The sequence below is a fragment of the Sus scrofa genome, chromosome 5 (genome assembly GCF_054392235.1).
Source record: "Sus scrofa isolate SSC_HxYL_T2T_F1_AM1 chromosome 5, Sscrofa_HxYL_maternal_Yorkshire_Landrace_v2.0, whole genome shotgun sequence".
Taxonomy (NCBI): Eukaryota; Metazoa; Chordata; class Mammalia; order Artiodactyla; family Suidae; genus Sus; species Sus scrofa.
Genome location: NC_139387.1, coordinates 58,790,597 through 58,807,410, shown reverse-complemented (window position 1 = coordinate 58,807,410; position 16,814 = coordinate 58,790,597). Strand labels below are relative to the sequence as shown.

At 36.8% G+C, this 16,814-nt stretch overlaps 1 protein-coding gene across 4 annotated transcripts in view; it reads right to left on the bottom strand.

Moving 5' to 3' along the window:
• RECQL (RecQ like helicase) overlaps positions 1 to 16,814 on the bottom strand; it is a 46,091-nt gene that overhangs the window by 1,861 nt on the left and 27,416 nt on the right. For 3 of the 4 annotated variants that reach the window (XM_085024717.1, NM_001253707.1, XM_021091092.2), the window contains 8 exon segments: positions 15,236 to 15,402; positions 11,030 to 11,111; positions 9,818 to 9,966; positions 9,608 to 9,725; positions 8,911 to 9,049; positions 1,990 to 2,081; positions 736 to 955; positions 293 to 422 (listed from right to left, as the gene is read on the bottom strand). In XM_085024717.1, coding sequence (XP_084880843.1) covers positions 293 to 422; positions 736 to 955; positions 1,990 to 2,081; positions 8,911 to 9,049; positions 9,608 to 9,725; positions 9,818 to 9,966; positions 11,030 to 11,111; positions 15,236 to 15,402 — 1,097 coding nt within the window. 4 annotated transcript variants of the gene reach the window in all.

Below are 16,814 nucleotides of genomic sequence, written 5' to 3'. Positions count from 1 at the left end.
ACTACAAGCATGTCATGAGGGCAGGGTGCATCACAAAATAAGACATTAAAACAGAATCTTAACATTCCAAAAGGTGGGAAAGCCCTAGTCTCTGCTAAAAAGCTAGTCTAAATTCTTCTATTTAACTTCTCTGCAGAACATAAAGGTAGGTTTTCTGTCTTCCATACCCAGCTTCCAGGAAGAAAACTCAAATCTCTTACATCCCACTGGACCCAGAAGAGTATGAGTCAAAGAAAAGCATGCCCGAGAGTTTAATGTATTTTTTAAATATATAAAAACTAAAAGTAGTTACCCTGAAACAGCTCTGTGTGGGCCTCTTTACTTGCATAGTAATAACATGTGCCTCATTGTTCAAAAGATTAGCTTTAGGTCCTATTTTCAAGTAGGAGATGGTAGCATAAGCCGTAAAACTGTAGTCTTCTCTGTGGAAGATAAAGGCCAACAATCAGGTTTTGAGAAGTTGCAAATAACAAACTGAAATTTATTTTAAAATAAATGCAATCATTTTAAGTAACACTGACATGAAATAAAACTTTTAGTATAAAAATGCAACTTAAAATATTTAGTTGTGTACTTTTTTGACACAGTAATCAAATTTTGGATTTGTCTACGAGGTAAATTTTGTAGCGTTTAAAAATTCTCATGAAACAGATGCAGAACCTTTGTTCTGTTGCAGTTATAAAAATGAGAATCATAAAGACAACATGAAAGGACAGGAAATGGGTTTGTACATACTTGAGATACTGCTGTATGAGAAAGTGGGCAATAATTTTCTCCAGGTCTTCACGAGGAAGTGTGGGAGGAGCAATGCCTGCTACCCTGAGTTTGGCTGCTCCCTTTCCCAACCAAGAATCGATCAGTTTCAGTGGAGTGAGCTTTTCATTCAGTTCCTCTGCCTGCTTCAAGATCTTGACTAGATCTCTACAGTATGCTGTTATGTTCTTTCTCTCAAATGCTGTTGAAAGAGACATGAATACAGGTGAATTGGGATTTAAAATTTAGCGCAGGGATACTCTCCTTAGATTGGTCAAAAATGAGTCATCAACCAACTGAGCCACCCTAAACACTGGCTATGTTTTGAACTAAGACTTGCTCAGGTCTGTCATTAGATTTAAGTCTGTAAGATACTGTGGGACTTAGGTGATATGAAGCAAAGAATCTGGTTATCAGAAAGCCTTTGAGTATGCTCTAGGAACCAAAGATTGTTAGCTAAACATGATTATGACAAATACTTAGATGTTTATAGGAGTCAATCTGCTCTTCATATTTACCTAACGTGTGTAACAATGGTCTGAAAACTAGTATGGCTTCCAGGAAACTCTTAATTTCATAAGAATGTCCTCAACAGATATTCCCATTACTGATCGAAGCACTCTGATGTATTTATCACTCTTATTTATTTGGTCTGTAGAGCATAGTCTAATAGATGCAAATAATTTTCTCTAGCTGCAAAGTTAAAACTTGTGACCTTCACCTACAAGAACATCAGAACTCTGTGAGGAATGGGTTAGTCCAAGTCATCAAATACAACATACAGGGTTTTAAAGAGTGAAATATAGCACCAACACATTACTAAATTGGTGTCTTATGAGTAATTAGCCATTATCTGGATCAAAAGCGATTCACTCTGATCTCTGTTTATAGCACTAAGTTTCTCTTTACAATCAGCAACTATAAAGTATTAGAGATTATCATGAGACTTTAGCATTCTCACGTAAATAGCATTTCTATTCAGAGGGACTTTAAACTTTTTTCTTCATTTCTTAAAAACTTAACATGTCCTCAGTGTAGCAACATAAAATAAATGCATATGCATATGGCTTTTAATTTTATTTGCCTTGTTTCAAAACTTTGTGTTGTTACTTGTGAATCTGGGAAATTCTATTCACATCTTGCTTATTCTTTGAATCCATTTCGGGCATCTAGTACTGCCCTCATGTAGTCCTACCTATAAATATCAGCTTATAAAGATTTAAAAAACAAACTCACAAGTATCTTTACAGCAATTATCACACATTTTGTTACATTCTTCTGGGCTCCATACTTCATCAAAATGTTGAGCTATCAATACACGGCGACATCTGCAAGTGCATTAGACATACAAATTATCAAATGATCTACCAGTTTTAAGAATCCCTATTTAAAAATACAAGGTTATATACTATATTAGTTCCTATTTCTGCCATAACTACTACAAATTTGGTGGCTTAAAAGAAATTTATTACCTTTCATGTTTATAGGTTAGAAGGCTGACATAGGTCTCACTGGGTTAAAATCAAGGTGTCAGCAGGGCTGGATTTCTCCTGGAGCCTCTGGGAAAGAATCTGTTTCCTTGCCCTTCCCAGATTCTAGAGGCTGCCTGCATTCCTTGGCTCATGGCCCCTTTTCCTCCATCATCAAAGCCAACAAGAATGAGTTAAGTCTTCATATCACTCAGACAACTTATGCCTCCTTCCACAATTAAGGACTCTTGTGGTTTTAGTGGATCCACTCAAATAATCCGGGACTATCTTCCTATTTTAAGATCATCTGATTGCAACCTTAATTGGATTTGTAACCTTAATTTCCTTTTGCCACATAAGGTAGCACACTCCAAGTTCCAGGGATTTGGAAGTGGACATCTTTGGGTGACCATTATTTTGCCCACTATATACAATTTTTTTCCCCACATGTTGTTAAAACTTTGCTTTTTAAAAGTCTCTGAGATTTATTTTGAGGTTCAGTATGTCACAACTACAGGCCTACCTTCTTTTGCTGTACTTTGTTCACTTTTTTGTGCTCTTCAGATAATGCTTTTTTTTTTTTTTTTAAACAACATTGAAGGTTTGTGGCAATCTTGCATTGATCAAGTCTCTTGGTACCATTTTTCTAACAGCAGTTGCTCACTTCATGTCTCTGTATCACAATTTGGTACTTTTTGGAAAATTTCAAACTTTTTCATTATTATTATATTGTTACAGTGAGCTGTGATTAGTGGTCTTTGATGTTATTACTACAATTTGGTGAAGGGTCAGATAATGACGGCATTTTTTAGCAATAACTTTTTTTTTTCCTTTCTCTTTTTTGGCCACCCTGTGGCATATGGAGTTCCCAGGCCAGGAAGCAGAGTTGAGCCACAGTTATGTCTTACACCACAGCTATGGTGATGCTGGTTCCTTAACCCACTGTGCTGGGTCACGGATCAATCAAACTTCAATCCCAGGCCTCCAAAGATGTCGCCAAAACTGTTGTGCCACAGTAGGAACTTTAAAGAATAATCTTTAAAGTATGTATCTTTTTTTTCAGACATAATCCCATTGCACAGTTAACATATTACAGTACAATATAAAAATAACTTATATATATGCACTGTGAAACCAAAAGACTCATATGACTTGCTTTATTGCAATATTCACTTTATTGCAGTAGTGTGGAACCGAAACAGCAATATCTCCAACATAAGACTGTATTAAGAGAAACTTCCTGATAGCAAAGCAGTTTCTTGTCTTTCACAGTATCACTTTTGAGTCTAAATCCCAAAATATGCTTCATGGGGGGTTTACTGGCTATCTAAGGAAATTTTCATTTTCTCATTTTTTTTTTAACTGGATTATTTTAGCAACCATAAAAAAAGGATACCATTTTCTGTCCCTGTCTAGTTACTGCTTATTTCAAAAATTTTGAGTCCTTTTTTGTGATAGATAATGAGACTACAAAGATGACTGAGAATGGAGTTCCCATTGTGGCGCAGTGGTTAACGAATCCGACTAGGAACCATGAGGTTGCAGGTTCGATCCCTGGCCTTGCTCAGTGGGTTGAGGATCTGGCGTTGTGTGAGCAGTGGTGTAGGTTGCAGACGTGGCTCAGATCCCATGTTGTTGTAGCTCTGGTGTAGGCCAGCAGCTACAGCTCCAATTGGACCCCTAGCCTGGGAACCTCCATATGCTGCAGGAGCGGCTCAAGGAAAGGCAAAAAGACAAAAAAAAAAAAAAAAAAGACTGAGACTGAAAATAGTAATTGTGAGGGGAGGAAGGAACAAATGCAGGGTTGTTAAAATGCATCTGAAGTAAAAAGATCAGCAACTTAATCATGTACATAGAGAGATTGCTTTATATAAACCTCATGGTAACCACAAACCAAAAATCTATAATAGATACACACACACACAAAGGAATCCAAATGTAACACTAAAGACAGTCATCAAATCATAAAAGAAGAAAAATGGAACAAAAAAGACCTACAAACTCACCCCAAAACAATTAACGATATACACCTATCAATAATTACATTATTGTAAATAGACTAAATACTCCAAAATATAGAGAGTGGCTGAATGGACACAAAATCAAGACCCATATATCTTCTGCCTACAAGAGACGCACTTCAGACCTGGGCACACGAAAGACTAAATGTGAGGGGATGGGGAAAGGTATTAGATGCAAATGGAAATCAAAAGAAAGCCCAGGTAGCAACAGTTGTATCAGACAAAACAGACTTTAAAGCAAAGACTGTTATAAGAGACAAAGAACATTACATAATGATCAAGGGATCAATCCAAGAAGATATAACAATTGTTAATATATATACACCCAACATAAGACCACCTAAATACATAAAGCAAGTAGCAACAGACATAGAGGAAGAAATTGACTGGAACACGATGATAAAAGGGAACTGTAACACCCCACTTACATCAATGGACAGATGATCCAGACAGAATATCAATAAGGAAACTCTGGCCTTAAATGACATATTAGACCAGATGGACACAAAAGATATATATATAGAACACTCCATGCAAAAGCAGCAAAATATAGATTCTTTTCAAGTGCACATGGAGTATTCTCCAGAATAGATCACATGCTAGCCCATAAAACAAGCCATGGTAAATTTAAGAAAACTGAGATAATACCAAGCATCTCTTCCAGCCATAGCACTATGAGACTAAAAATCAACCACAAGAAAAAAAAAAAAAAAAAACTGCAAAAAAACAAACATGCAGAGGCTAAACAAGATGCTATTAAACAACCAATGAAACACTGAAGAAATTAAAGAAGAAATGCAAAAATACCTGGAGACAAGTGAAAATGAAAACACAATGATTGATAATATATAGGATGCAGCAAAAGCATTCTAAAAGGGAGACTTAAAGTGATACAAGCCTCTCAAGTAACAAGAAAAATCTCAAACAACCTAAACTTACACCTAAAGGAACTAGAAAAAGAAGAACAAAACCCAAAAGTTAATAGAAGAAAAGAAATCCTAAAGATCAGAGCAAAAATAATGAAGTAGAGAATTTTAAACAATGGACGAAATCAATGAAATTAAGAATTGGTTTTCTAAAAAGATAAAATTGATACACCTTTAGCCTGAGTCATCAAGAAAAAGAGAGGGCCCAAATCAGTAAAATCAAAAAAGAAAAAGAAGTTACAACCAATACCACAGAAATAAAAAAGTCAAAGAGATTACTACAACTATTTGCCAAAAAAATGGACAACCTAGAAGAAACGGACAAATTCCTAGAAATGTTCACCCTCCCAAGACTGAACAAAGAGGAATGGACAATATGAACAGACCAATTGCCAATAATAAAACTGAATTAATAATTTTAAAATTCCCAAGAAACAAAAGTCCAGGACTATGTGGCTTCACAGGTGAATACTTCCAAACATTTAGAGAAAAGTTGACAGCTACCTCTTTCAAGCAGTTCAAAAAAAAATTACAAGGGAACACTTGCAAATTCATTCTGAAGCCAAAATCACCATTCCGAAACCAGACAAAAATATCACACACACAAAAAATTACCAGCCAATATCACTGATGGACACAGACGCTAAAATCCTCAAAAAAACTTAGCAAGCTGAATTGAACAATATATTAAAAGGATCATGCATCATGATCAAGTAGGATTTATCTCAGTAATGCAAGGATGGTTCAATATCTGGAAATCAATGTGATACAGCACATTAACAAACTCTAAGATAAAAACCATATGATCCTCTCAATATCGAGGAAAAAGCTTTTGACAAGATTCAACATCCATTTATGATAAAAAAAAATCTCCACAAAGTGAGTACAAAGAGAACAAACCTCAACATACTAAAAGCCACATATAAGCCTACAGCTAACATCATACTCAATAGTGAAATGCTGAAATCATTTCCTCTCAGATCAGGAACAAGACAAGCATGCACATTCTTGCCACTTTTATTCAACACAGTATTGGAAGTCCTAGTCATACCAATCAGACAAAAGAAATAAAAGAAGTCCAAATTGGAAAGGAATAAGTAAAACTGTCACTGTTTGCAGATGACATCATGCTATACATAGAAAATCCTAAAGATGCCACTAAAAAACTACTAGGGCTTATTAATAAATTCAGTAAAGTTCCAGAATGCAAAATTAATATACAAAAACCTGTTGCATTTCTATACACTAACAATGAACCATCAGAAGCAAAATTAAGGAAACAATCTCATTTACAATTACATCAAAAAGAATAAAATACCTAGGGACAAATCCCCTTAAGAAGGTAAAAGACTTACACTGGAAAGCTATTACACAATGATGAAAGAAACTGAAGATGACACAAACAAATGAAAAGATACATTGTGCTATTGGATTGGAATAATTAATATTGCTAAAATGACAAAAATACCCAAAGATATCTACACTCCCATGTTCACAGCATTATTCACAATTGCCAAGGTATGGAAACAACCTAAGTGTCCATCAATGAATGGATGGATAAAGAACATATATATATAAAATGGAATACTATCCAGCCATGAGAAAGAATTTCTGTCATTTGCAACAACACAGATGAACCTGGAGAACATTATGCTTAGTGAAGTAAGACAGAGAGAGAAAGACAAATACTGTTTATTATTACTTACATGTGGAATCTAAAAAAATAAAGTGAACTAGTGTATATAACAAAAATATATAAATGTAAAACATAAAGTAGATATAGAAAACAAAGTAGTGATTACAAGTGGGGAGAAGGAAAGGGTTAGCAGCAAGATGGGGTATTGGATACAAGAATATATTGTACAGTTTGGGGTAAGCAGATGCAAACTATTGTATGTAGATAAAACAACAAGGTCCTACTGTATGGCGCAGGGAATTACAGTCAATATTCTGTGATAAAAACCAAAATGGAAAAGAATACAAAAAAGAACATGTATTTATATAGATACAGCTGAAATTAACACAACATTGTAAATCAACTATACTTCAGTAAAAAAAAGAATATATTGTACATCACAAGGCATATAGCCAATATTTTATAATCTGAGTATAATCTATAAAAATTCTGAATTACTATGTTGTACACCTGAAACTAATATAATATTGTAAAGTATATCTCAATTTTTAAAAATAAAAAAAAAGATGAGACTGAAAAGGCATCAGGAAGCTATCTATATTTTCTAACTAAAGCAATGCTAAATAGGTTAAAATTTCTTTCTTTTTTTTTTTTTTTTTTTTTTTTTTGTCTTTTTTATTTGCTATTTCTTGGGCCACTCCCACGGCATATGGAGGTTCCCAGGCTAGGGGTCGAATCAGAGCTGTAGCCACCGGCCTACACCAGAGCCACAGCAACGCGGGGTCCAAGCCGCGTCTGCAACCTACACCACAGCTCACGGCAAAGCCGGATCATTAACCCACTGAGCAAGGGCAGGGACCGAACCCGCAACCTCATGGTTCCTAGTCGGATTCGTTAACCACTGCGCCACGACAGGAACTCCTAAAATTTATTTAAGGAGAAACTTGACCCTACTCTCAGTTATTTCATCAACCCATCAGCTGGCATAATGGTATGTGTTACTGAGCTCAATTATCAAAATGGCTATCTTATACACCTTTTCAAAATCATTAAAGCATATTGCTGAAATGCCAGTGCCAGAGAACTCACTGTTAATCTGTATCAAGACCTTCAATAAAAAATAATTTTGGAGAATTATCTCAAACAGAGAATATCCTCTCTTTTTTCTTTTCCTGGTTTTTTTTTCTTTTTTTTTTTTAGATTTAAGATACTATTTTTTTTTTAATTTTTTAATACAGTTTTTAAAGGTTACTTTTCAGGGAGTTCCCATTGTGGTGCACCAAAAGTGAGCCCAACTAGTATCCATGAGAATGTGGGTTCGATCACTGGCCTCGCTTAGTGGGTCAAAGGATCCGACATTGCCGTGAGCTGTGGTGTAGGTCACAGACGAGGCTCAGATCTAACGTTGCTGTGGCTGTGACGTAGGCTGTCAGTTGCAGCTCCAATTCGACCCCTAGCCTGGGAACTTACATATGCTACAGGTGTGGCGGTAAAACACAAAATAAAATAAAATAAAGGTTACCCAGAGTTCCCACTGTGACACAGTGGGTTAAGAATCTAACTGCAGTGGCTCCATTGCTGCCGAGGCATGGGTTTGATCCCCAGCCCAGCACAGTGGGTTAAAGTGGGTTAAATCCAGCATTGCTGCAGTTGCAGCATAGGCTGCAGCTCGGGCTAGGATTCAGTCCCTGGCCCAGGAACTTCCAGATGCCATGAGTGTGGATATTAAAAAAAAAAAAAAAAAAAAGTTACTTTCATTTACAGTTATTACAAAATACTGGCTATATTTCCCATGTTGCACAACCCTTGAACCTATTTAACACCCAATAGTTTGTACCTCCCACACCCACACTCTTATTTTGCTCCTCCCCTCACTCTCCCCATTAGTTTGTTCTCTATATCTAAGAATATCTTTTCTTGGAGTCAAGCATCCTGCAGGTTCATGTACTGGCTCTCACCTTTCAGATTATCTGCTTTTACTGGTTTTCACTTGATGTTTCACCAATGCATTTACTCACTTTAGTAAGGACTAAAAATAACATTGTATGCTTTTATACTGTTCTTGTCTTTAACTGACAAAAGTGATAAAAAGGTGTGTGGCTTACTTGCTTATGTTTTGGCAATATGATACCATCTCATAAAGCTTCTGCTGTCCCACATTTTCCATTACTACCATTGAACTTATCCTGAATATATCTCCAAAGCCATAATACAAAATACAGTCTGCTTTCATGTCATCTCGACCTGGAGTGGGAGAAATCTTGAGATTGCATGATTACTTTAAAAATTCAAACATGCAAAAATAACATATGTAAACTTCACTGGGGATACTTAATAGTCTAAATATTTAGAAATTTCAGATGGAGATATGAAAATTAATTTCTAACATCTGCTCTTACATTTTTGAAAAAGTGACTAAAGCCACAGGCATGGCCCTAAAAAGAAAAAAAATTTTTTAAATAAATAAATAAAAAGTGACTACAGAAATCTATCAATAATCAGCTTTATCAGTTAAAAATATCTGTCCATAAGTTCAGTTATTTAAGTTACAGATTTGAAACCACTAATTAAAAATTCAGGAGTCAAGGATGGATATCCAATTACCTTAGCAAACATAAGAAATAATTCATGACTCCAGTAGAACATAAGTAAACTATCTCCTTAGGCAAATAAATATGAAACTGGTAAAAAGTTATAAAAATACTAACCAATAAAGAAGTTTATAAGTTTAATATTATTAAACAATTTGTAGTGTTTTTAAAGCTCTTTTAAAAATGACTTCTGGATACGAGTTTTACATACCTGCACGTCCACTCTCCTGGTAATAATTTTCCATTGATTTACTCATTGAATGATGAATAACAAACCTCACATCTGGCTTATCAATTCCCATCCCAAATGCAACTGTTGCCACCACTACCTAAAATGTTTTAACATTTTATATGTTAATTAAATCAATTTAAAATATTTTTAAAGGCGAATTAGGCTTATATTGAAGATATATTACTTAACCTGAATTTCATTGGCTGACCATCTTCTATGAACTGTAGTCTTATCTTCTGGTTCCATGTTGGCATGGTAAGCACCCGCATGAATCCCCAATTTCTGTAAACTAACTGTAACTTGCTCAGAGTCTTTCTGAGAAAAGCAATATATGATTCCTGTAGTCAAATACGTCCACATGTTAGATACATGTAGTACACATTCCCGGAAGATAATTTTTAACCTACACACTCAAGATACCGACAATAATTACAATAAATGGGGAAGAAGGAATTATGAAAAAATCCAAAGGCCCTGACAGATACTGACTTTTTGGTGTCATTCAAGATGGGATCACCCACTTGCTCTGAAGCAGAAATGAGCCCTGAGGTTTGAGTTCCCATCATCTCTCTTCTTTCTCAGCCTTACCTCCCACTACATAATACTTCCCTGACGCACCATAGCTCCACAAGACGTTAACAAGTGTGCTGTGAAAAAAGAGCTTTGTGTGCAAAGAAGTTTGGGAAGCACTGCATTGAGCTAAGTTAAATGCGCATCTCTCTTCATTTGCAGGGCTGGTGAGAACTAACGAGATGCTGATACACCCTGGGACTATCCAGGAGGAACAAAGAGCTGCAGCAATTTCCAAACTTATTTGACCCTTGAATTCCTTTTATACAGGGCATCCAGTAATATCTCCTGAAAATCTACAGAACAGTTTTAACATGCTACTTTACACCAACTCCTTGCTTCAGGAAACATCTGTTTATGCATTAATCCCAGAACACATTATATACACTCTCAACTCTACCTAGATTTAACTCATTCAGTACATATTATTGATTTCTTTAATGTGTCCTTTAGTATAAGGAATTATATTTCATATCCCTTTAGAACACCATGCTTAACCTTATATCTTACATAGACTGGACCTACTAAATATGTGCTATTGGTAATTAACATTATGTCATTACATCCACTCTTTAAAGCAAATTAAGTGTAAATAAGCAAAAAAAAAAAAAACCAGGCAGTTTTATGATTCTTACAATCTGTGTCAATAGCAAAAGCCATGCCCAATTTCTAAGATCACCAAGCAAATTAATTTTATCATGATATTTTCAAATATCTTCTGTCAGGCATTAATATTTTTTGGTGTTAATCATTTTCCAGTGTGTTAGTGTAATATTTGTACTTTCTGAAAGTTCTCCCGCAGTCTTCAAAGTTGGTTTGTTTTTATATTACCTGATTGCCCCTTGTATCTTCCATTGATAAGCTTTACAATATCCTCAATAAAATCTTCAGTATTTGAGGGCTTCTGCCGAACCTAGAGAAAAAAAAAGAAAAGAAAAAAGAAAGGATAAATTCTTAAAAAGTAAATTAATGAGTATCATGTGGTCATTTACCTACAATTCTGAAGGCATCATTCTTTCCTGAGCATAGTGAGTTTTTTTCTATTACTCATTTTTGGCTGTGCCCATGGCATGCAGAAGTTCTGGGGTGAGGGATCAACTACGAGACACAGAAGTGACAATGCTGATCTTGAACCCACTACACCACCAGGGAACTCCTCTTTCAGTCTTTCACTTACTTTATCTGTTCCTGTCACCTTCCAGATTCTTTTTTTTTTTTTTTTTTTTTTTTTTTTTTTGCTTTTTAGGGCCACACCCAAGGCATATGGAGGTTCCTGGGCTAGGGGATGAATCGGAGCTGCAGTTGCCGGCCTATGCCACAGCCATAGCAATGCAGGATCCGAGCCACATCTGCGACCTACACCACAGCTCACAGCAACACTGGATTCTTAACCCAATGAGCAAGGCCAGGGATTGAACCTGCAACCTCATGGATACTATACTAGTCAGATTCATTTCCTCTGAGCCACAACAGGAACTCCCCCCAGACTCTTCTTAACCCCTATTTTTGAATTAACCAGAGATGAGGAGGCACGGAAGCAAATAACTTGTGAAGATGAAGACTTCTTAAATTTCTGATGCTACTTTCATTAAAAACATAAACCATGACACAAATAACCATTCAGTGAAAACTCAGAAAAATAGTGACTATTCTGGTTTCCACTTTTTTGGGTTTTTTTGGGTTTTTTTTTTTTGGCCACACCTGTGGCATATAGAAGTTACCAGGCCAGAGACTGAATCCAAGCCACAGCTGCAACCCATGCCATGGCTGCAGCAATGCCAGATCCTTAAGCCACTGTGCTGGGCCAGGGATCGAATCCACCTCATCACTGAAACAATGCCAAATCCTTTTACCACTGCACCATAGTGGGAATTCCCCATTAAGTCTGTTGTTGAAAGAATTAGAAAGGAAAAACAGCTGTGAGGTTATTTAACTTTCAAGGTTTTATCAAATATAATCCAAATAGAAAGTGTTAGCACATCTTTACTGGCATATTCATTTTGTATTATTCTGTAACACATTTAAATAGAGATGTCATTAGGGCCCTTGGTATCAACGCATGCTTTCTCTCCATCCTTGGACAAGAAAGCATGTATGCAAATTTAATGAGGCAGTGTCTTCTACTCAACCTAGCAAAAGATCAAGCGGCCCAAGAGATCTATGAAGAAAGCTTACATTAAAAGAAATAAAAGGTATCCAAATTGGAAGAGAAGAGGTTAAATTGTCAATATATGAATATGACATGATACTATATACAGGAAACCTGAAAGACATCTCCAAAAAACTACTAGAACTGATAAATGAATTCAGCAAGGCAAGAGGATACAAGATTAACATACAGAAATCGGTGGCATTTCTTTTGCTTTTGTTTCTTTTCCTGGTTTTTTTTGTTGTTGTTGTTGTTATTTTTGGCCATGCCCACAGTATGCAGAAGTTGCCAAGCCAAGGATCAAACCCTTGCCATAGCAGTGACTTGAGCCACAGCAGTGACCATACCAGATCTTTAACCCACTAAGTCACCAGGGAACTCCTGGTTGCATTTCTTCACACTATTAATGAAATATCAGAAAGGGAATTTAAACAAATGATCCCTTTTAAAAACTGAATCAAAAATAAATAAATAAAATACTTATGAATAAACCTCACGAAGGAGGTAAAAAACATATGTTGAGAACTACAAAAAAACATTAATAGAGGAAACTGAAGATGATTCAAGGAGATGGAAAAATTCCATGCTCTTGGATTGGAAGAATTAAAATTGCTACAATGGCCATACTACCAAAAGCAATCCGTAAATTTAATGTGATCCCTATGAAATTACCCATGACATTTTTCACAAACTAAAACAATCTTAAAATTTATATGGACCCATAAAAGACCCAAAATTGCCAAAGCAATCTTGAGGAAAAAAACAAAGCAGGAGGTATACCCTTCCCAGACTTCTGACAACACTACAAACTTACAGTAATCAAAACAGCATGGTTGGCACAAAAACAGACATACAAATCAATGGAACAGAATAGAGAGCCGAGACATAAACTCACACACCTATGGCCAATTAACCTTCAACAAAAGAGGAAGAACATACAATGGGGAGAAGATGATCTCTTCAGCAAGTGGTATGGGAAAGTTGGACAGCCACATGTAAATCAATGAGGTTAGAACACACCCTCACACTATATACAAAAATAAACTCAAAATGGCTTAAAAACTTAAATATAAGACATGACACCATAAAACTCCTAGAAGAGAAGACAGGCAAAACATTTCCTGACATAAAGTGTACCAATATTTTCTTAGGTCCAGTCTTCTAAGGCAACAGAAATAAAAGCAAAAATAGAAAATGGGATCTAATCAAACATATAAGCTTTTGCATAGCAAAGGAAACCATAAATAAAACAAAAACACAACGTATGAACTGAGAGAAAATACTGAGATGATGCAATCAAAAAGGGCTTAATTTCCAAAATATGCAAAGAGTTCATACAACCCAGCTCAAACAACCCAATCAAAAAATAGGCAGAATACCTAAATAGACATTTCTCCAAAGAAGACACATGGATGGTCAACAAGCACCTGAAAAGATGCTCATCATCACTGATTATTAGAGAAATGCAAATCAGAACCACAATGAGGTACCACCTCACATAGGTCAGAATGACCATCATCAAAAAGTCTACAAATAAGAAGTGCTGGGAAGACTGTGTAGAAAAGGGAACGCTCTTACACCGCTGGTAGGAGTCACTATGGAGAACAGTATGAAGGTTCCTCAAAAAACCGAAAATAAAGTTGCCAGATGATCCAGCAATCTCACTCCAGGACATATAACTGGACAAAACTCAATGTTCACAGCAGCACTCTTCACAATAGCTAAGACACAGAAACAACCTAAATGTCCATCGACAAAGGAATGGATAAAGATGTAGTACATACATACAATGGAACACTACTCGGCCATAAAAAGGATGAAATAATCCATTTGCAGCAACATGGATGGGCCTAGAGATTATCATGCTAAGTGAAGTTATGTCAGAATGAGAAAGATGAATGCCATATGATATCACTTGTATGTGGAATCTAAAATATGACATAAATGGGAGTTCACGTGGTGGCTCAGCGGAAACAAATCCATCTAGCATCCATAAGGACACAGGTTGGATCCCTGGCTTCGCTCAGTGGGTTAAGGATCTGGCATTGCCATCAGTTGTGGTGTAGGCCAGCAGCTGTAGCTCCAATTCAACTCCTAGCCTGGAAACCTCCATATGCCGTGGGTGCATCCCTAAAAAGACAAACAAATGAAAAAATTTAAAAAATAAATAAAATATGACATAAATGACCTTAATCATGAAACAAAAACAGACTTACAGATAGAGACAACAGATTTGTGGTTGCCAAGGGGTAGGGGGTTGGGGAGGGAAGGACTGGGAGTTTGGGTTTAGTAGATGCAAATTATTATATACAGGATGGGTAAGCAACAAGGTTCTACTGTATAGTATTCAATATTCAATATCCTGTGATAAACCATAATAGAAAAGAATAAGAGAAAGAATATGTATGTTTATATATAAAACTGAATCATTTTGCTATACAGCAGAAATTAATAGAATATTGTAAATCAACTATACTTCAATTTTTTTTTTTTTTTTTTTTTGTCTTTTCTAGGGCTGAACCCACGGCATATGGAGGTTCCCAGGCTAGGGATCTAATCAGAGCTATAGTCGCTGGCCTACGCCAGAGCCACAGCAAGGCGAGATCCAAGCCACGTCTATGACCTACACTAAAGCTCCTGGTGATGCCAGATCCTTAACCTACTGAGCAAGGCCAGGGATCGAACCCGCAACCTCATGGTCCTTAGTCGGATTTGTTAAACACTGAGCCACGAAGGGAACTCCAATATTTCAATTTTTAAAAAATGGAAAGAAAGCATTCATTAATAAATCTGCTTATAATCACCTGATATTTTAGGTTTTAAGCATAATTAACTGTGACTCACGAAATCCTTCACAAAATTAATAAATTGGCATAAAAGTTACATACCTCATAATAGAGATTAGGTCGATTAAAAGAAGCTGTAAAAGTAAAACACTTTTCCACACACAATATTTTCTGAGCATCCTTCAAAACATGACTTGTCGCAGTGGCAGTCAGTCCAATTAGCGATGTGTTAGGGAACTGCCGCTTCAGAATACCAAGTGCCTTATAATCTGGAAAAGCAAAAATACAAAGTAGCTCTCCTCCTAACTTTAAGGAGTAAATCACATCTTTCAACATTATGCAGATTATCATGATGACTGAAATTTTATTTCCATAGCTATCTGTATCTGAGGTGTGGTGGCTGCCTTGCCTTTGTGATAGGCTGGCTTTACTCTTAATTGGTTCTTCAGAAACCCTGTGGCCATAGGTGTCTTCAACAGGGAATATCAAAACATTTCCAATAAGCAGGTATATACATGCTGAACAGTGGCTTCAAGAGGCAGAGTGGGAGTAGCCATAGTCTTTGAATCTATTACAACTGACAAGAGATGAAAAGGCCATCAGTCAAAGCCTTTCTACCACAGATGATTCCAAAAGTGGCAAACTCAGACCAGAGAATGCTTGGTGAGGGCATTGTTTTTTTTATGCAACACATTTCAGGGAAACCATTCTCGGCTCATATTTATCATACACATCTAGATCACCCCTGAGTACACCCATAAGTACTTAAACTATTAGCAGAACAGTGAAAAAAAAAATGTGGTAGAAAATGCTCAGTGCTAAGCTAGAGGGCTACGAAGAAAACAGGGAGGAGAAAGCAACTGCTTGGGAAGTAGTAAAAGTTTCAAGGGAGATAACATCTGAGTTGGGTCTTGAAGAACTGAGCAGAAGTTCAGTGGGAAGGGAAGAAGAAAATATCAGGCAGAGGAAATGGAGCACGCATACATGGCAATCACACTGCCATGAAAATACTCAGCAGGTACAAGTGCCAACAAATGGTTCAGAGCGGCTAAATCACAGGGTGCTGTGCTGGACAGATCTATTGTCAATATCAGTGAGCTGGGAACTATATTCCCTAGAAGGTTCCAAGTTAGAGCCGGACCCAAAGGGGAGCTTGTGTAAGGCCTGGGAGGCAGGAGGGAAGCAGCTGCCATACTCTCCGAAGGTCCTTCTGTTGCAGAAACTGCAGAAACCCTGGCAGCAGCAGGAGACAAATGGCACTCAGAGATGCAGAAAAGCAAGGTTTATTCAGCACTGGTGCGGGATCAGAGGAGTCACCTCCGGAGTCTGAGCACCAGATCTTTGTTCTCAGCCACTTTTAGACCATATAAGGTCTTGTTTTTCCCATGTAAGCAGCTGGGACCTCCCCCTTCCCCAAGCAGACAGTGTTCCTGCCTAAGAAACTGAGCAACCAAGATTACAGAAGCAAAACTGGTAAGCAATGCTTGAAGCACCATTAGCAGAGCTGCTGGCTTGGACACAGGGCACATAGTTGCTACATAATTACAAGGATGGTACAAGGCAAGCAGAACTGAAAAGCTGCTGCTTTTTCAGACAAGGGAGTTTATGTCTTTTAGTTAAATCTCCCACTTCACTTCTGGGCAGACAAGATGATGGATAGATGCCCAGTCACTTCCAGCCT